The sequence below is a fragment of the Suncus etruscus genome, chromosome 1 (assembly GCF_024139225.1).
Source record: "Suncus etruscus isolate mSunEtr1 chromosome 1, mSunEtr1.pri.cur, whole genome shotgun sequence".
NCBI lineage: Eukaryota > Metazoa > Chordata > Mammalia > Eulipotyphla > Soricidae > Suncus > Suncus etruscus.
This window is the reverse complement of record NC_064848.1, coordinates 8,103,512-8,124,151: the sequence shown is the minus strand read 5'-3', so window position 1 is coordinate 8,124,151 and position 20,640 is coordinate 8,103,512. Positions and strand designations below refer to the sequence as shown.

The window sequence follows — 20,640 nt, the reverse complement described above, 5'->3', positions numbered from 1 at the left end:
CACAGCGGCGTTTGCCTTGTAAGCAGCCGATCCAGGACCTAAGGTGGTTGGTTCGAATCCCGGTGTCCCATATGGTCCCCCGTGCCTGCCAGGAGCTATTTCTGAGCAGACTGCCAGGAGTAACCCCTGAGCACTGCCGGGTGTGGCCCAAAAACCAAAAAAAAAAAAATGATGACTAACATAACTTGAATTTCTTTTCTATTTTTTTTTTCTTTTGAGCCATACCTGATAGCGCTCAGATGTTATTACAGGCTTTGCACTCAGAAATTACTCCTGGCAGGCTTGGGGAACCATATGAGGTGCTGGGGATAAAACCCACGTTGGCTACATGCAAAGCAAATGCCCTATCAGCTGTGCTACTGCTCTGATCCATAACTGGAATCTTTCTAAATGGATTTAGCAGTTAGGAGTATTTATTGCACCCAAATACTTTAATTATAGTTCTCTAGGAGGGTGGATAAAAATGAATGTTAAAAAATTGTCTTAAAAGGGGGCTGGAGGGCCCGGAGAGATAGCACAGCGGCGTTTGCCTTGCAAGCAGCCGATCCAGAATCGAAGGTGGTTGGTTCAAATCCCGGTGTCCCATATGGTCCCCCTTGCCTGCCAGGAGCTATTTCTGAGCAGACAGCCAGGAGTAACCCTTGAGCACCACCGGGTGTGGCCCAAAAACCAAAAAAAAAAAAAAGGGGGGGGGGGGCTGGAGCAATAGCATAGTGGGTAGTGATCAGGGTGTCTGCCTTGCACGCAACCAATCTGGGTTTGATCTTCGGTATATTATATGCTCCCCCGAGCCTGCCAGAAATGAGTTGTTGAGTTGTTGAGTTGTTGTGTTTTTTTGTTTTTGTTTTTTTTTTGTTTTGTTTTTTTGGTTTTTGGGTCACACCCGGCGGTGCTCAGGGTTACTCCTAGCAGGGTTGGGGAACCATATGGATGACGGGATTCAAACCACCATTCATCCTAGATTGGCCATGCGAAGGCAAACACCCTATCCGTATGCTATCTCTCTGGCTCACAGGAACAATTTCTGAATGCAGAGCCAGGAGTAACCCCTGAGCACCAGCTGGTGTAGGCCAAAACCACAAACAAAACAAAACAAAAACTAAATTTTTTTATTATTTTTAATTATCTTTATTTAAACACCGTGATTACAAATATGATTGTAGTTGTGTGATAACAGTCATGTAAAGAACACCCCCCTTCACCAGTGCAAGATTCCCACCACCAATAAAAACAAATTTTTTAAACATCTAGTATTAAACAAGCCACCCCCACCCAGCTTGCTTTGCATCTGACAACTAGTTTGATTCTTGGCTTCACAAACAGCCCGGAGCAAAGCACTGCCAGAGGTAACTGCTGAGCAGAGTCAAGAATGTCTCCTGAGCATCATTGTATATAATCCCAAAAAACAAAAACCAAAAATAAAATTTAAAAAACAAGCTGGAGCCGTGGTGCAAGCAGTAAGGTGTCTGCCTTGCATGTGCTAGCCTAGGAGAAACAGTGGCTCTATCCCCCGGCATCCCATAGGTTCCCCAAATCAGGAGCAATTTCTGAGCGAAAAGCCAGGAGTAAACCCCTGAGCGTCATCAGGTGTGGCCAAAAGACCAACAAAAAACAAACAAAAACAATAACAAGGGCCAGAGAGGTAGCACAGCAGTAGAGTGTTTGCCTTGCATGGGGCCAACACAGGACAGACCCTGGTTTGATTCTTGGCATTCCATATGGTCCCCCAAGCCTGTCAGGAGTGATTTCTGAGAGCAGAGCCAGGAGTGACCCCTGAGCACCGTCAGGTTTGACCCAAAAAACAAACATCCTCAGATGGCTGAGGATAAAGCTCAGTAGTAGAGCATAAAAGTCTTACATGTGTGGGGTCCTGGATTCAATACCACCAAAAACCATAAAAAATATATATATTATTATTCTCAGAATAGTGAGTTTAAGTGCAATTCTTTGGGAAGTATAGTTGGGATTCCTTTATTGCACATCAGAGCCAAATAATATAATTTAAATACCTAAAAAAGAAAAGCCAAATATCTAGAATATTTTCATTGTGATAAGGAAGAAAACGAGTACAATCAGCAGAACTTACTCTACAACAATAGTTTGCATAACTGTTGCTATGGTATTAACTTTGGGGGGGGGGTTGGAGCCTCATCCAAGAGTGCTTGTCTGACACTCCCAGGGTTGGCTATGCTCTGAGGACTATGTCATGCCAATGATCAAACTGGGAGAGTAACATGCAAGACAAGTGCTTTAACCCTTTAAACTCTGGTCTGTAGTTATTACTTTAATAAGGAGTCATACCAGGTATTGCAGTACTAATGCTTGGGGGTCAATAGGGCCACATGTGGGGACACTAGTATTGGGATGGGTTACATAGAATTATAGATCGAACTTGGCTCAACACATTAGGCATGTGTTCTTTTTTATTTGTTTGTTCTTTGTTTTTTTTTGGGGGGTGAGGTCACCCAGTGGTGCTCAGAAGTTACTCCTGTGCTCAGGAATTGCTGCTGGCAGGCTTGGAGGACCATATGGGATGCCAGGAATTGAACCCAGCTCCATCCCAGGTTGGCTGCATGCAAGGCAAATGCCCTTACTACTGTGCTATCACTCTGGCCCCTAGGCATGTTTTACCACTTGAGCTATCTCCAAATTTTATATTAAACTGATTTTAGGGGCCAGGGCAGTGGCATTTGCCTTGCACATGCTAACCTAGGATGAACAGCGGTTCCATCCTCCAGTGTCCCAAATGGTCCCCCACAAGCCAGGAGCGATTTCTGAGTTCATAGCTAGGAATAATCCCTGAGTGTCACCAGGTGTGGCCTAAAAACCAAACCAAACCAAAACAAACAAACAAAAAAAACCAACTGATTTTATTAATATATATCATTTGAAGATGCATAACAACTTAGTGTCTACTGATGCAGACAATTTTTTAGGTGTTGGAGAAATGGGTGAACAAAACAAAACTTTCTACTCTTCCAAAAATATTAAGTGAGACCAGCTGCAGTTCCAGAAAGATCTAAAACCTTATAGCAAATAAAACCACGTTTTAAACTCTTCTGCTTTTCCTTTCTCCTTTTCTCTTTCTAATGGAGTATTGATCCTAAGACTCACTGTTCTAGCACTATGTGCAGATTTATCCAGAAGAGGCTCTTTGATGGACCAGAGAGGTAGTACAGGGGTTAAGAAAGCTTTGGATGTGGCTGATCTGGGTTCAATCCTCATGTCCCTAACAAGATGTACCTAGAGTGACCCGACAGTAAGCACAAGTAGGTATAGTCCCAATTTTTCCCATGCTGCCCAACAATTTTCTTTTTTTTTTGTTTTTTTGTTTGTTTGTTTGTTTGTTTTTGGGCCACACCCTGTGACGCTCAGGGGTTACTCCTGGCTATGCGCTCAGAAGTTGCTCCTGGCTTCTTGGGGGACCATATGGGACGCCGGGGGATCGAACCTCGGTCCGTCCTAGGCTAGTGCAGGCAAGGTAGGCACCTTACCTCCAGCACCACCGCCCGGCCCCAAACAATTTTCTTTTTCTCTTTTTCTTTTTTAAATTTTTTTTGTTTGTGGGGGACCTTTATGGGATGCCAGGGATCAAATCTAGGTTGGCCACATGGAAGGTAAGTGCCTCACTATCTCTCTGGCTTTTACTTTAGAAAGGCAATGTCTGTCACTCTCCCTCTTCTCTCTCTCACTCTCTCACTCTCTCCCCTCTTCCTCTCTTCTCTCTCCCTGTTTCTCTCCCATTTCTCTCTCTCTCTCTCACCCATATACACACTCTCTCTCTCTCTCTCTCTCTCTCTCTCTCTCTCTCTCTCTCTCTCTCTCTCTCTCCTCCCCCTCTCTCTCACATTCAGTCAGGAGCTTCCCTTGAATCCCTGGTGAGGCCAACTGAGGTAGTGCCAGTCTAGGAGGTAAAGCTTTAATTAACTGGGATCTGCTGGCTGAGCAAAGTAGTCTGAGGTTCAGGGGAACCCTCAAAATAGCTGAGATGGAGTGTCCTAGGAGCCTTGACCTCAACTACAGATTTGAGGTTCCCCACGCAGCCCCTGAAGCACTGCCCTCGCCAGATGACGCCCAATGCCCACTGCCTCTAATAGGCCAGCTGGAACCCCAGTCCCTGATGTGATGGGAGGATCTGCTACTAGAATCCAGCCACCCATCTATGTGGTGCTCTGACCCTTGATCAACCATTCGCAGAAATTCCATCTGGCAGACACAGAGGGAAGAAGAGTGGGTGTCCTGGAGATGTGGGGGGGAGGGCTTTGCTCATTCTCTTTGTTTTTTTTTGGGGGGGGGGGCCACACCCGGTGACACTCAGTGGTTACTCCCGGCTATGAGCTCAGAAATCACTCCAGGCTTGGGAGACCATATGTGACACAGGCGGATCGAACCGAGGTCTGTCCTAAGCTAGCTCATGCAAGGCAGACTCCTTATTGCTTGTGCTACTGCTCCGGTTCCAGGCTTTGTTTTATTTTTCAGTATTATTTTCAATTAGTTTTTGAGCCACAAAACATGGGTTGTTATCCTTGTAACAATCATATTTTAAGACTGTCTTTATTACAAATAACTACAAAATAATAATTCTACCAAAAAACAGTAATTTTATAAAATAAATTTCTAGAATTTTACAATTTACAAAGTTAAGAAAAATGTACGAAAGTATCAGACTAAAGGGGCCAAAGCAATAGCTCAGCTGTAGGGTGTTTGCTTGCACGTGGCCAACCTGGGATGGACCTGGTTCAATTCCTGGCATCCCATATGGTCCGTTGAGCCTATCAGGAGTGATTTCTGAGCACAGAACCAGGAGTAACATGAGTGCCGCCAGTTGTGGCCCCCCCAAAATACCCAAAACAAACAAACAACAACAACAAAAAGAAAGTACCAATTTAACTGTACATTCAACATTCACCTCTCACCAGGTTCTATCTCCAGAACCCCGGGTGGTTTCCTGAGCCCAACATGTACTGGTCCTTGAATGCAAAGTCAGGAGTAAGCCCTGAGAATTGGTTGATGTGATCCAAAACAAAAACAAACAAACAAACAAACAAACAAAAGATAATAAAAATAAAGTAAACTAAAATAAAAGGAATTTTGAAATGAATAGTCACAGAATCAGTACTATTCTATTGTCAATCTGAAGTCAAATGACAAATTTTGGTCAACTATTTTGATTAAAGCAGACAAATATAGACACAAATAGTATCTATACTTTGCTAAATGTCATTTTGCCCACTTACTTGAGAACACAGATTTCCTTTTATTCTTTTTTAGGAACTACTATACTGGATGCGGGAGTTCCTTGCAAAAATGCAGACCAAATGGTCATCTCACACGTTGGATTTTTTTTTGTTTTGTTTTGTTTTTTTGTTTTTTTGGGTGACACCCGGCAGCAAACAGGGATTACTCTTGGCTCTATGCTCAGAAATCGCTCCTGGCAGGCTCAGGAAACCATATGGGATACCGGATTCGAACCACGCTCCTTCTGCCTGCAAGGCAAACGCCTTACCCCATGCTATCTCTCCGGCCCCAGCACATGTTGTCCGAAATTGTTCCTGGCGGCTCGGGGGACCATATGGGATGCCGGGATTCAAACCACTGACCTTTTGCATGCAAGGCAAACGCTTTACTTCCATGCTATCTCTCTGGCCCCACGTGTTGATTTTTATTTATTTATTTTTATTTGGTTTGGGGGCCACACCCAGCTGATCTCAGGGCTTACTCCAAGGTATGTATACACTCAGGGATCACTCCTGGTGATCCTCAGGGAACCATATGCAGTGCCAGAGATCAAATGTGGTTTGAGTTTATCTGCTTTACCATACTCTACCTTTTCAGCTCTTAAAGATTTTCTCTCTTTCTTGTCTTTTTTAAATTGTGGACCACACTGGCAGTGCTCAGGGCTCACTCCCTATTGTGCATCTAAGAATCACTTCTGTTTGTTGATACTTTTGTGTGTGCTTCCTTTGTCTTTACCTACATAAAATCTCCAGTGCAGACAGTCTGTTTTCCAGACAGTGAACTCTAAATGCTAGGTATGTACCTTCTTTGGAGAAGAAACTACACAAAACTGAGTCTTCTCTGCTGGTCCCCTTCGAAACTTAGCCAGCTTTAGAATTAACTTGGATACAGAGACGAGGTGGGAAGGGAGAAGCTAGTTCATCCCCTGGTTGTTCAAATTACCAACACTTCTTAACTAGCTAGGAAACTCAGCACAGACTAACTGCAGATGAGACTAATGTGGACTGCCCTGTAAGTCCGTAATCCCCTTTAGGTTGGTGTCCTAACTCTGAGAAAAAGAGTCTTTCAGCGGATGACTTCGTCAGGCTCAGATTCTCCAGAGTACATTCTTCATGTAGGGCACCAGGTCAACAACTAACTCAGTGCTTGTTTGGTTTGTATTTGGGCCACACCAACATTCAGGGTTTACTCTTGGTTGTGCTGAGGGACCCCATTGTGCTGGGAATCAAAATCAGGTCGTGAACACTATCTCTCCAGCCTACATGTTAGTATTTTTTTTTTTTTACCATATCCAAGAGAAATGCATTTTTCTTTGATTTCGAAATGTACAGTTTAGCAGAAAAGTCGAGGAGTCTGCGTTTTAACATTTGCTATAAAAAGAGAAATATATGAAACAATGAAGGTTCAACACATACCTGATTTCTAAGAGGTTGCTGTGATGGCCGCTCCCGATGTGTGTGGCTGTCTCGAGTTATTGCAGAGGTACCAGAATCTACATGAACTGACCCAACGGGAGTGGGCTGGGGAAATATAAGGAAAGGTCAAATGGGGAAAAGAGGTTTGATTGAATCCCTTATCTCTATGTGAAAAGGACAGCATTATTTTAACAGAATAGTAGGAGTGGTTATTTTTAACCTCTACAGGGCAATTATAAGTCTTCTGGTCTTCTCTTTTTGCTGATCAGTGAAAGAGGAGAAGCTTGGTTCTCAAGGACTATTGGAAAGTATATTACTTTAAAGTTAAAAACAAAATAAGCCAAAAAAATAAAGACAACTCTCTTACAGTATCTTTTAGTAAGCTCCGTGGCCCTTTAACAGAAAAGCAAATTCAAAGATTTCTACTCAAACAAACAAACAAAAAAAATCAGATACCACAGATCCAGAACCCCAGCTGGTGACCACTAATGATTGGGTCACAGTGGTCATATTAAGAACACACCAAAGTACTACTTGTACTTCCTTCCCCACTCTAGTAAGAAGAACCTCAGGCACCTTCCTTGAAGGTTGGTAAATGTACACTGTGTGTCATAGAAGCTTTTTTTGTTTTGTTTTGTTTTTGTTTTTTGGGTCACACCCGGCAGCACTCAGGGGTAACTCCTGGCTCAATACTCAGAAATCGCTCCTGGCAGGCTTGGGGGACCATATGGGACGCTGGGATTCAAACCACCGACCTTCTGCATGAAAGGCAAACGCCTTACTTCCATGCTATCTCTCTGGCCCCAGAAGCTTTTTCAATATAGATTTAAGCAGAGTCTGGCAAATAAAGGGGTTGCTTAATGTAAGGAGGTAAAATAAGGAATACTTACAATAGGCCTTCCAACCCAATCATAGGCATAGTCATAAGTGTAGCCTTTTCTTTCAAAGAGGTCTGTGAAAAGGGTCCGTAAATACTCATAGTCAGGTTTTTCAAAGAAGTCTAATCGCCGGACATACCTCAGGTAGGTTGCCATCTCCTCTGTCAGGAAGAGAGATAAAAGATCATACTCATTAGATAACTGCTTCTCAGAAGAAACTTTTAGCTAAACAAAAAATATGTGTATATACTGACTCTTTTTTTTCTTCTTCTTTTTTTGACATATGATCAAACCTCATATGTAGTTTTATGGATGGAACTGTGTCAGCATGAGATATTATCATATCTCTCTGGCCTCAATGCTGCTTTTTCTTTATGAACCAGAAAAAAACCTATCATGGTCTAAATAGAAAGTAAAGGAAACATACATGAAGTAGCCGAGGGACACCCTTTTCTAGAGAAATCCTACCTGGTCTCTTCCTATGTCAAAGCTTCAGTCACACTGTCCAGGATCCTACCTGGAAAGTTTTCACAGAGAGCTTCAATGGGAGTATTCCTTTTGGTGTCACCAATTTTTTGATACCTCTCTTTTAATGTATCAGCCTGTAGAGAGGAGAGAGAGAAATCTATTTTGAAAAAAAGGTGCAAAGTAAGAGCGGTCCAATTGGTTTACAGATACAATGATGTTTCACTCAAAATTGTGGGATTTATTAAGGCTGTATCATACTATTTTCCTCTTTATAACAGTAACAAAAATGCAGAGAAAATGTATTAAGATATGTGTGAACATCTGCTGTTTGGCAAAAGCTTACTTGGAAATAGATTCAGCAGTTTTGGGTAAATACCGTCATATGTAGTGTAAGTGGCTAGGGCAAGAAAATTTAAATATTGTATTACAGTTTAGTAATCTTGGTGACCCCATCATCACTGACAATTCTATGTTGAGATGACGAAATATACCAGAGGTCAAATGTAGCTCAGTAGTTGTATGCATGCTTTGCACATATCATATTGAATTCCTGAGTTTGATGACAGTGCCAGCATCCCTCTCCCCACCCCCTGAAAAATAAAGCAAAATTAAAAATGCTCTCATGTGAGAGCGATAGAGAGGCCGAGAGAATGTTATGACAGGAGCAAACTCCACTACACATTTATCAAGAAATTAGACTGAAAACGGAGGGAAATATTCTGCTGATGCAGACATCATTAACAAAATCTGATTTGCTCAAGACTATAGCCTTAACCAACGGTGTATATGCTAGGAATTCTACAGCTTTCTATACCCAGCTTTAAGCAGCATTTTTTTTAGTTGGAAGCAATTTAGAACTACGATTTCTAGTAACATGATTTATGAACCAGGCGAAAGTTCCGAGTAATTATAAAGTAAATAACTCCAAAAGATAGCTCCCATTTTACTACATAAAGAATTTAGAATGGGTTAGAAGCTCACCATTTCCTAGACCACTAACCAGAGGCATAGAGTAATAACAATACATATAATTAAAAATTATTTTTACAGGGCCGGAGAGATAGCACAGCAGCATTTGCCTTGCAAGCAGCCGATCCAGGACCTAAGGTGGTTGGTTCGAATCCCGGCGTCCCACATGGTTCCCCCGTGCCTGCCAGGAGCTATTTCTGAGCAGATAGCCAGGAGTAACCCCTGAGCATAGCCGGGTGTGGGCCAAAAACCAAAAAAAAATTTATTTTTACTCTGGTGCATTCTACAAGGCTACTTTATGTGATTCAGTTCACAAGGAACAGTATAGGCATTTCTTTAACAGAATACCTAAGTAGTGATGTTAAATAGGGATTCTCTTTTTCATTTTGGTGGGCCTTTAGCCTACACAGGAAGAACAACTATTTCCCTTTTCTCGTTGGGGACACATTGAGCTCTGCTGGTTTAGCAGTCAAAATGAGCGACATCTGCTGTCATCAGTTTGTTTCAGAACCTCCCAAACACTCTACCTGCTGTTTGGTGTTAAGAGAATACTGAGAATGGGAAGCGCTACCAAAGCAAGGGAAATGATCCCAAAAAAGGGAAACCCAAAAACAACGGAGATGGCAGAATTAACAAGGGGATAAAGACAATGTGGGCAAAACCGAGCTTCCAAAACCCAGGTGAGTGTTTCTAATATCAACTAATTTACAATATAGACCAGTCCCTGCTTCTCTTCTCTGAGGCCAAGCTTCCCTTCGGTGTTGCTTACAGACAAGTCAGCAATCCTTTCATTAACAACTGGATACCTTCAGTCCTTGCCAGGGTAGGCTGCCTCGAAGGAAGTACATGAACATATGGCCTAGGGCTTCCAAATCATCCCGCCGGCTTTGCTCTAAAAGGGAAGACATATTAGACATTATGTTTGCAGTTATTCAAGCACAAAGGGGCTCGAACCAAGTAATCCTTTCAAAATAACCATCTGCTCTAGTAGAGCTCTGCGTAATACTTTATTCATCTATACTAGAAATATTATTTTAGAATAAACCGAAGAAAGAACATGTCCTTCCTTTGCCGAGATCTGTCACTAGCCAGGATATATCAAGAGACAATACTAAGCCAAATCACTAAATGGTAACAAACCCCAAAACTCAATGTTCTCGCCTTCCAGAAGGCAATTTAAATGAGGCATTATTTCTAGATGATGGGCCATTATCATCCTATTCATTTGCTACCACCAGGGCAAGTGGATAGCAGATTACATAGATGATTACAGTCCATTCTGCACTGGTAAAGGATTGATATTGAAATACGGTATGCCTGAAACAAATCCAATCACAATAACTGTAATTTCATGGTGACTAAATAAAAAAAATGAATAAAATCGTGCAATTGTTTGGGGCCAGAGTGATAGCACACTGCTAGAATGTTTGCTTTGCATGCAGTCAACACCGAATGGACCCTGGCTGTTTGATTCCCAGCATCCCATAGGATTCCCTGAGCCTGCCAGGAGCAATTTCTGAGTACAGAGCCAGGAGTAACCCCTGAGCCCCGGCGGGTATGACCCCCCCACAAATCGTGCAATTATTAAGACAACAACTAGTTTAGGGTCTTTTCAGATAAAGACGCAGCAAATGCATGCTGAAGCAGGAACACACTAGTCAATGGCAGGACTTTAGACTTTCAGGTCACCTGCTGACTGGCTGTATGAAGTATCCCAACCTCTGCTCTTACTGTCTGACAAATTTTGATTTGGGCTTAACTGTGCTGAAAGTACCTGTCAACTTAAACAATGGTTCACGTGCTAGAAGCCTGGTTGGAGAGTGATACTATATTGAATAAATGGCCAGAGTATGAGCTCACTCATGGCTGCTCGGACGAATGCAAATCTTAAAATAAATAAACAAGGGGCCGGAGAGATAGCAAAGAGGTAAGGCGTTTGCCTTTCATGCAGAAGGACAGTGGTTCGAATCCCGGCATCCCATATGATCCCCCATGCAGAATGCCCACCATTTTTCCCTCTAGTTTTTTGTTTGTTTTTTATTTACCTTCGTTATACTCAGGAGTTACTCCTGGCCCAGTGCGCAGGAATCACTCCTGGAGGTGCTATGGGAACCATATGGTATGCTGAAGAGTGAACGCAAGTAGACCAAGTGCAATGTGAGTAGCCGACCCACTGTGCTATCTCTCCACCCCTACCCAATATTTTGTTATTTTTTTGGGGGGGGGGCCACACCCAGCAGTGCTTAGGGGTTACTCCTGGCTCTGTGCACAGAATTTACTCCTGGTGGGCTTTGGGGACCAGATGGGATGCAGGGGATGGAACCTAGGCTGGCTGCTGGATAGCAAAGGCCCTACCTGCTGTGCTATCAACTCTGGCTCCCCAGCATTTTTTATATCATCAAAAAAGTTAAAACTTGGGGCCAGGGAAATAATACAGCAGTAGGGCATTTGCCTTGCATGCAGCTGACCCAGGACAGGCCTGGGTTCGAATCCCGGCATTCCATATGGTCTCCTGTGCCTGCCAGTAGCGATTTATGAGCACAGAGCCAGGAGTAACTCCTGAGCACCATCACATGTGACCCAAAAAACAAAAAATAAAAAAATAAAAGTTAAAACTTAAAATTTAGTTTTCTATATGTAGACATCAATACATCATCTTTCAATTTCATTCCTTTTGTATCATGTCTCATAGCCACAGAAAGAAAGAAACTGAAGGCCGGAGAGATAGAATGGGTGTTTGCCTTGCATGCAGGAAGATGGTGGTCCAAATCCCGGCATACCATATGGTCCCCTGAGCCTGCCAGAAGCAGTTTCTGAGCGTAGAGCCAGGAGTAGAGCACCCTGAGTGCTGCCAGGTGTGACCCCCCAAAAAAAATGGAAAAAAAAAAAAGAAATTGAAAGAGCTAGAGAGATAGTACAGGAGATAGTGCTTGCTTGCATGTGGCTAATGCTGATTTGATTTGATATCCCATATTGCTATGTACTTTCCAACCCCCAAGGAATAACCTGTGAGTAACCCTGGTTGTGGCACAAATACCACTATGGTTCTCCCACAAGAGAAAGAAAAATTAAAATTTTGTTTTGTTTTTTGGGGGGGGGGTCACACCCAGGGTGCTCAGGGGTTGGTTACTCCTGGCTCTTCGCTCAGAAGTCGCTCCTGGCAGTGGCAGGCTCAGAGGACCATGTGGGATACTGGAATTCGAACCGGGGTCCGTCCTGTGTTGGTTGCATGCAAGGCAAACACCTTACTGCTGTGCTATCGCTCTGGCCCCCCAAAATAAATTTTAATTGCACTTGTTATAAGGTACCCTTTATGGCCAGATTAAAAGAATTCCTGTATTCTGGGAATTTATTATGTACCAACAAGTTGCTGGGTTTCTCTTTCCTTCCTTTTAACTGGATAATGATGATAAAGAACTGCAGAACAGGGGCTAAAGTGATAGCACAGCAGTAGGGCGCTTGCCTTGTACGAAGCCGACCCAGGACGGACCCAGGGTCAATCCCTGGCATCCCATATGGTCCCCCGAGCCTGCCAGGGGCGATTTCTGGGCGCAGAGCCAGGAGTAACCCCTGAGTGCTACCAAGTGTAGCCCAAAAACAACAATAGGAGCCGGAGAAGTGGCACAGTGGTAGGGCGTTTGCCTTGCATGCGGCTGACCTAGGACGGACTGCAGTTCGATTCCCCAGTGTCCCATATGGTCCCCCAAGCTAGGAGCAATTTCTGAGCACAGAGCCAGTAGTAACCTTTGAGTGTCACTGGCTCAAAAACAAAACAAAACCCCAACAACAACAAAAAATAGAAAACTGCAGAAGAGTCTATAAAGATATAACTATCTCAAAAAGCATCTTATGGGGGACAGGAGTGATAGTATAGTGAGTAGGATGTTTGCCTTGTATGCAGTTGAGGCAGGTTTGGTCACTATGGTCCCAAGTCCTACCAGAAGCGATTCCTGGGCCAAAGCCATAGCTCAGTGATTAGGTTAATTACCTTGCATGCGACTGACCTGGGTTTGATTCCCAGCACCCCCAGGAATGACTTGAGCTCAGAATCAGGAGTAACGCCTGAGTAATGCTAGGTGTGACCGAAGATTAAAAAAAAACAAAGTGATTCCTGAATGGAGACCATGGAGTAAGCTCTAAGCACTCCTGGGTGTGACTCAAGATTTTTCCACATAGGCAAAAAGAGAAAATATCCTATGCATTCTTTGGTTGTTTCTAATTTTGTCAACCATGGTTTATCAAAGCTCTCTTGTGTTTTTAGTTTCAGAATCAATTTGAAAGATTTATCCAAAGAAACTACAGAAGATTGATAATAATGCAAATTTATGAATCTATTCATTTGGTTTTTGGGTCACACCTGGCAATACTCAGGGGTTACTCCTAGCTCTGCATTCAGGAATGACTCCTGGAGATACTCAGGGAATCGCCTGATTGGCTGAGGATCAAACCCAGGTCAGCTATGAGCAGAGAAAGTGCCCTACTAACCATTATACTATTGCTCCAGCCCTTAAGAACTACTTTAAATTAGACTATTTTCATTTGTTCAAAAAGCCTATAGAAGTTAAGAAAGCAAGAAATGTCACTAAGCTAATTCAAAATACAAAAGCACAACAGGTTTAACTACTGCCTCCCATTATGGGAAATTTGCATGGGGTGAACATAGCTCAACAGGGGAATGATAGGAAAGAAAAGGCAACAGACAAAACTGCAGTTTGAAGGAGGTTTTAGGGAAAGGTCAGACTAACTGGAATAGGCCCCCCACTAAGTGTATATCAAGCTGGTGGCTGCTTATCAACTGTAAAGGGAATCTTTCAGTGACTGAAATAAAACAGCAAAAGCATCAAAAGCTTTCTGTTCACATGACCAGTCCAGCCTGGCAATAAAATTTTTATATATAATCAACAACAAAAGGCAGTAGACAAATAGCTTGTTATCAGAACCTAAAGAAATACAAATATAAAAAGAAACAGCCAGCAGGTGAGTTGAAGGGCTCCTACAGAGCGGGGGCAAAAAAGATATTTCTCTCCCTAGAATACACCCACTCATCAACTCTCCATTTTTCATATCTGCTTCCTGGAGCAATAGGCCCTAGAAAACAGTTTGCTGGGGAAATGGCTGTACTTGGGGCTAGCTGAGCACTAGAGGGGCAAAACTTGCCGCAATTCAGTACTGATGAGGCTTTACACACTGAAAAAAATGTTTTTATAAGTCAATGATATATCAAGAAAACTGATTTCAAAAATGAGAATTTGGGGCCGGAGAGATAGCATGGTGGTAAGGCTTGCTATGCAACAAGGGACGTTGGTTCGAATACCCGGCTTCCTATATGGTCCCCCCGAGCCTGCCAGGAGGCAATTTGCTGAGTGTTTTAGAGCCAGGGAGTAAACCCCTGAGCGCTGGCCAGGTGTGACCCCCCTCCCCCCAAAAAAAAAAAACCAAAAAAAACAAAAAAAAAAATATTTTACAATATCAAAAATTATACATACACTTAAGCTCACTAGAACATATAATCACCCTTCAAAAGCTAAGAACCCATGGAAAAGGGTAGAAGTATGAGATTAGGACAAAGAGTAGTTCCTGTGTCAGGTCATGTGAGTCTTGGTCTATTTTTTAGTCGATTAATTTGATCTACCGTGAAATAATGAGAGTTCTTTGACCTATTTTGGGTCTCAGTTTCCTTAACAAAAAATAAAGTGGTTTGATTTAGATCAGATATTTCGTTTTTTCTGTGTTTTTTTAGTTTTTGTTTTGTTTTGGGGCCAACCCGGCATCACTCAGGGGTTTACTTCTGGCTCTGCACTCAGACATCGCTCCGTAGCAGGCTTTGGGAACATATGGGAAGCCGGGGGGAATCGAGCTCGAACATTCCGAGTTGGCTGCGTTCAAGTCCTACCGTTGTTCTAGCTGCTCCAACCTCTGATCAGCAATAAAGTTTTATATATTTCTTTTTCCTTTCTTCTTCTTTTTTGGGGGGTGGGCCCATATAGCAGGTGCTCAGGGATTACTCCCTGGCTCTGTGCTCAGGAAAAACTTCTATCAGCCTCAGGGGACCTTATGGGATGCCAGGATAGAACCTGAGCTAGGCACATGCAAGGCAAATGCTCTACCTGCTTAACTATTGCTCCAGCCCTTATTTTCTTTTTTACAGGCTGTACCAGTGAGTACTCAGAACTTTCTTCTGGCACTGCATTCAGGGGGCATTCCTGAGGGGGTAGATGGGAATATGTTGGTGTGGGATCAAACCCAAGTTGGAAGTGTGCAAAACAAACACCTCTATTATTAATTAATGTTCTGTAGCTCTAGCCTAGATCAATATTTATAAACAGATATAAATCATATGGCCCTCATAAGTCCCAGTGATTATGCAAAGGGGGCCACAAGAGAAAACTGTGATGGGGGAGACACATGCAGTATAAAACTAGAGGACTGGGGCCAGATAGGTACAAAGCTTAAGGTACTTACTTGCCAGCTTGTGGTTGACCCTAGTTGATCCCCGGTACTACATACAGTCAGTCCACAAGCAGGGACTACTAGGAGTGATACTGAGAACCCCTAGTATGGTCCCAAGCCAGAAACCAAACAAAAAGCTAGGGATCCATCAGCAAACCAGACAGGCCAGAGGGAAGAAAGCAAATTGAAAGGGGTCATTGTTACACTACAAGATTGAAAAAATTGAGAAATATTAACTTAGATCATTTGGAACAATATTTCCTAGTTCTAAACTTTTTTTTTTTTTGGTTTGTTTTTGGGTCACACCCAGTGGTGCTCAGGGGTTACTCCTGGCTCTATGCTTAGTAGTAACTTCTAGCAGGTTCGGGGGACCATATGGGATGCCAGGATTAGAACCACCACCAGTGGTCCAAGGGTCTGCAGCTTGCAAGGCCTTACTGCTTTTGCTAGCTCTCCGGCCCCCATAGTTCTAAAATTCTTAATCCATGATAATTTAAGCCTTTAGGGCTTTTCAATTTAAACAAATGAGCAATTAAAACCAGAACTAAGAACCTGAGCAATAGCACAGAGGTAGGGGTGTTTGCCTAGCATGTGGGCTGACTCAGGAAGGACTTGAGTTCAATCCCTGGTAATCACTAATGCTCCCCTGAGCTGCAGGAGTGATTTCTGAGCACAGAGCCAGAAGTAGCCCCCCAAATCAAAATAAAACAAAAAAGAAAAAAACAAAAAAAACCCCACCAAAGTACCCCCCAAACAACGTCAGTACCACACTTACTTCCATATCTTTTGATATAGCAAACTCATTCCATTCAGCATTTCTCCATAACACATCATGCAGGATATTTTCATTTTCAAAAAAGATTCATTATCAGTCAGATCAGAAGGACACCAAATCTTCAATGGCATAGTCTCTGGGTCAACAAACCAGAAATAGGTGGTTGGTTTACAGGCATTACATCTCTGATTCTGGGTGGAATATATTTTGTGGGTGGGAAAGAGGCAAAGACACCCATTAGTCGCACCCTAACTTTAACCACTAAAAATTATAAAAATGGGCTGTTGAAGTCCAATTTTATCCATGGAACATGTCTATCTTTTTTTTTTTTTTTTTTTTTTTTTTTGGTTTTTGGGCCACCACACGGCCGGTGCTCAGGGGTTACTCCAGGCTGTCTGCTCAGAAATAGCTCCTGGGCAGGGCACGGGGGGACCATATGGACACCGGGATTCGAACCAACCACCTTTGGGTCCTGGATTGGCTGCTTGCAAGGCAAAACACCGCTGTGCTATCTCTCCGGGCCCCTGGAACATGTCTATCTGATGTGGTAACAAGGACTCTTCATTTCTAATTCATTTGAAGAAATATATTCTAATCCTTTTAACTGTAACAATATAAAAGTTGTTATACATTCACATACCAATGTGGGTCAGGGCTCAAAGAGATTGGGCGTATGCTTTACATGCCAAAGTCATGGGGTTTGATATCCACCCTGGATGGTCCGAGACCTCCAGGAGCAAGCCCATGCACCAAACCAGGAGTTAGTTACTGAGTATTGCCCAAATGTGGTTTTAGGAACCAAAGTAGATATTCTTTTTCATCAAAGTAGATGATCTTTTCAGAATTGTCAAATATTGGGTCAAGCCTATGTAAATACAAAACTCATCATTAGAATTACTCAATCCTTTAACCTTAATCAAATATCTAGTAAGCCACTCTGCTGAGAAACTTAAGTGTTTTGGAAACAGAGTATGAAGTATTTAACATTCTTTTTTTTTTTTTTTTTTTTTTTTTTTTTGGTTTTTGGGCCACTCCCGGCGGTGCTCAGGGGTTACTCCTGGCTGTCTGCTCAGAATATAGCTTCCTGCAGGCACGGGGGACCACATGGGACACCGGGATTCGAACCAACCACCTTTGGTCCTGGATCGGCTGCTTGCAAGGCAAACGCCGCTGTGCTATCTCTCCGGGCCCGTATTTAACATTCTTATGTTTGTTGTCATAATACTTAGGAGAGTCACTGAACTTACCATTTAAATTGCTCAAGTACAAAAATCACCTCATGAAGCAATAAAAACCACAAGTTGTAACATATAATGGGGACAAAAAGTATTGGTAGAATGCAAAGTTGTTCTTATAACCTGCCTCTTTCATGGAGCACAAAATAACACACCTTTGCCAAGATGCGTGTTGATAGACATATATCTTGCAGTTCCAGTTAAACTTTTATGTTCCCTATAAGGTATATGCTTTTTGGTTTCAGGATCAATATATTCCTTGGCCAGCCCAAAGTCTATAATGTGTATAATATGCTCTTTCTTATTGCCTTGTCGGCCAATCAGGAAGTTCTCTGGCTTCACATCTCGGTAAATGAGATTCTTTGAGTGCACATATTCCATTCGAGAAAGCTAAAAGAGAAATAAAAAGATTTAAAAATAACATCCAGATATTTTATTTTATGAATCTAAGTGGGTTTTGTTTTGTTTTTTTGTTTTTGTTTTTGGGGCCACACGTGGTGACGTTCAGGGGTTACTCCTAGCTATGAGCTCAAGAAATCATTCCTGGCTTAGGGGACCATATGAGATAACAGGAATCACACCGAGGTCCATCCTGGATCAGCCATGTGCAAAGCAAATGCCCTACCGCTGTGCTATTGCTCTGGCCCACGAATCTAAGTTGTTTTGTTGTTGTTATTGTTGTTGTTGGTTTTTGAGTCACACCTGGCTTGCTCAGGGCTACTCCTGGCTCTTCGCTCGAAAATCACCCCCAGAAGGCTCGGGGGACCATATGGGATGCCAGGATTTGAACCATGATCCTTCTGCATGCAAGGCAAATGCCTTACCTCCATGCTATCTCTCAGGCCCATGAATCTAAGTTTTAATTACTGAAATATTTATTCTTATCCACCTAGAGACAAGGGGGTAGAGTACGGTTGAACTGAAGAGATAATACACAGTTCTACCTGATAATGACACAATTTGCAAATAATGAATAGAAATCATTGTTTTTCAACTACTTACAAAAGTAAGCAAGTGATAGGCAAGAAATACCAGTGTGTGCTACATTCTCATCCAATATCTCATCCTCAGCAGAATGGAGCTCTCAGCCCAACTCTCTTTACTGCAGAGTTAAGTGAAACCCAGGGAATTGGATACTGGACTGATGTCAGAGAGGACTGATGTGCAGCAGAGGTTTAAGTGCAATTATTGTGTTTTTAGGTTAAAGGACACATGACCTGTTAGGTAACACAGAAAGGCACTTTGCATTGTACATCACTGACCCGTGTTTGATTCCAAGCACCAGATACAGTCCAGTGAGTCCTGCTAGGATCCCTGAGCACAGAGCCAGGAGTAAGCCCTGAATACTGCCAGATGTGACCCTCCCCAGACAAAAAGAAAAATAAAGTACATAACTCAAGTAAATAATAAAATTGTTTCAAGTTTCATTAAGCTAATGTTCTCCGTGGTTGACAAAGTTCTCAAAGGAACTTTTTCTTTTTTAAAGTTAGCCACTGTGAAATTATAAAGTCATTCGTGATTGGGTTTCAGGCATACAATATTTTGACACCAATGCCTTCACCAGTGTTCTCTTCCCTTTACCAACACTCACAACCCATGGACTCCTTTTACCTCTCATCCAATAGTCTGCCTCAGAAAGGGAGCTATTTTTGGGGGAGAGGGGATAGTACAGTGGAAAAAGTGCTTGCTTTGCAAGTGGTCAACCTGGGTTTGATCTCCACCATCCCATATGGTCACCTGAGCCCATCAGGAATGATTCCTGAATGCAAAGTCAGGAGTAACCCCTGAGCACCACTGAGTATGGCCCCCAAACCATGTGTGTGTGTGTGTGTGTGTGTGTGTGTGTGAATGTGTGTGAATATGTGTGTTTCCCCTGATTTATAGTATAATTTCTGACAGGGCTTCATAGAGAACACTTTATCACCTTTCAGCACCACCTCTTCTTCCTTGTTGAGTGCTTCCTTCCACCACAGATGTTGCCCCCTTCCTGACCAACCCCCCAAAATCCTTATGTGGCATGTAGCCTACTAAATACCAATTCTCATACTCTGTTTCCATTGGCTTTGGGCATTTGTCATTAGATATCATTCTGTATAGGTCTCTCTCCCTCTGACTTAACTTCACTTAGCATGATACTCTCCAGGTCTCTTCATGTAGCAGTATATTGCCTGACTTTATCTTCTCTTATGGCTGAGTAATATTCCATGTTATGTGTGTGTTGTGTATATATCTGTGAGATATATGATTTTTTTTTTTATCCAGTGTTCTGTTCTTAAGACACTTGGGTTGTTTCCAGACTTTAGCTACTGTGAATAGTTCTGTAAGAAATATCACTGGGGGCCGGGCGGTGGCGCTGGAGGTAAGGTGCCTGCCTTGCCTGCGCTAGCCTAGGACGGACCGCGGTTCGATCCCCCGGCGTCCCATATGGTCCCCCAAGAAGCCAGGAGCAACTTCTGAGCGCATAGCCAGGAGTAACCCCTGAGCGTCACAGGGTGTGGCCCAAAAAAAAAACCAAAAAAAAAAAAGAAATATCAGGGTATAAGTGTCTTTTCTCAATTTTGTTTTGAGTCTCTGGAATTGAACTGTTGGGTCAAATGGAAGCTTAATTTCTAAATTTTTTAGAATGTCCATATTATTTTCCAGAAAGGCTAGACCAGTCAGCATTCCCACCAGCAGTAACTTAAAGTCCCTTTCTTTCCACATATGCACCAGCACTGGCTGTTCTTGTTCTTTTTTTTTTTTTTTTTTTTTTTTTTGGTTTTTGGTTTTTGGGTCACACTCGGGTGTTACTCCTGGCTCTACACTTAGAAATTGCCCCCGGCAGGCTCAGGGGACCATATGGGATGCCAGGATTTGAACAATGTCCTTCTGCATGTAAGGCAAATGCCCTACAGCTGTGCTATCTCTCTGGCCCCTGTTCTTGTTCTTTATGATGTGTTCAAGTCTCTATAGTGTGAGAGGATATTTCATTATTGCTTCTCCCTAATGATCAATGATACAGAACATTTTTTTCTGTGCCTTTCGTATTTCTTTCTTGAAAAAGTTTCTATTCGTCTCATCTCCCAATTTTTTTTTTTTTTTTTTTGGTTTTTGGGCCACACCCGGTAACGCTCAGGGGTTACTCCTGGCTATGTGCTCAGAAGTTGCTCCTGGCTTGGGGGACCATATGGGACGCCGGGGGATCGAACCGCGGTCCGTCCAAGGCTAGCGCA

General features: G+C 42.8%; 1 protein-coding gene across 1 annotated transcript in view; it reads right to left on the bottom strand.

Annotated features, from left to right (window-relative positions):
- CSNK1G1 (casein kinase 1 gamma 1) overlaps nt 1-20,640 on the bottom strand; it is a 142,156-nt gene that overhangs the window by 24,157 nt on the left and 97,359 nt on the right. Inside the window, exons 5-9 of the mRNA XM_049777951.1 lie at nt 17,584-17,818; nt 9,775-9,860; nt 8,049-8,133; nt 7,544-7,692; nt 6,654-6,758 (exon numbers count right to left, since the gene is read on the bottom strand). Coding sequence (XP_049633908.1) covers nt 6,654-6,758; nt 7,544-7,692; nt 8,049-8,133; nt 9,775-9,860; nt 17,584-17,818 — 660 coding nt within the window. The remainder of the gene's footprint in view (nt 1-6,653; nt 6,759-7,543; nt 7,693-8,048; nt 8,134-9,774; nt 9,861-17,583; nt 17,819-20,640) is intronic.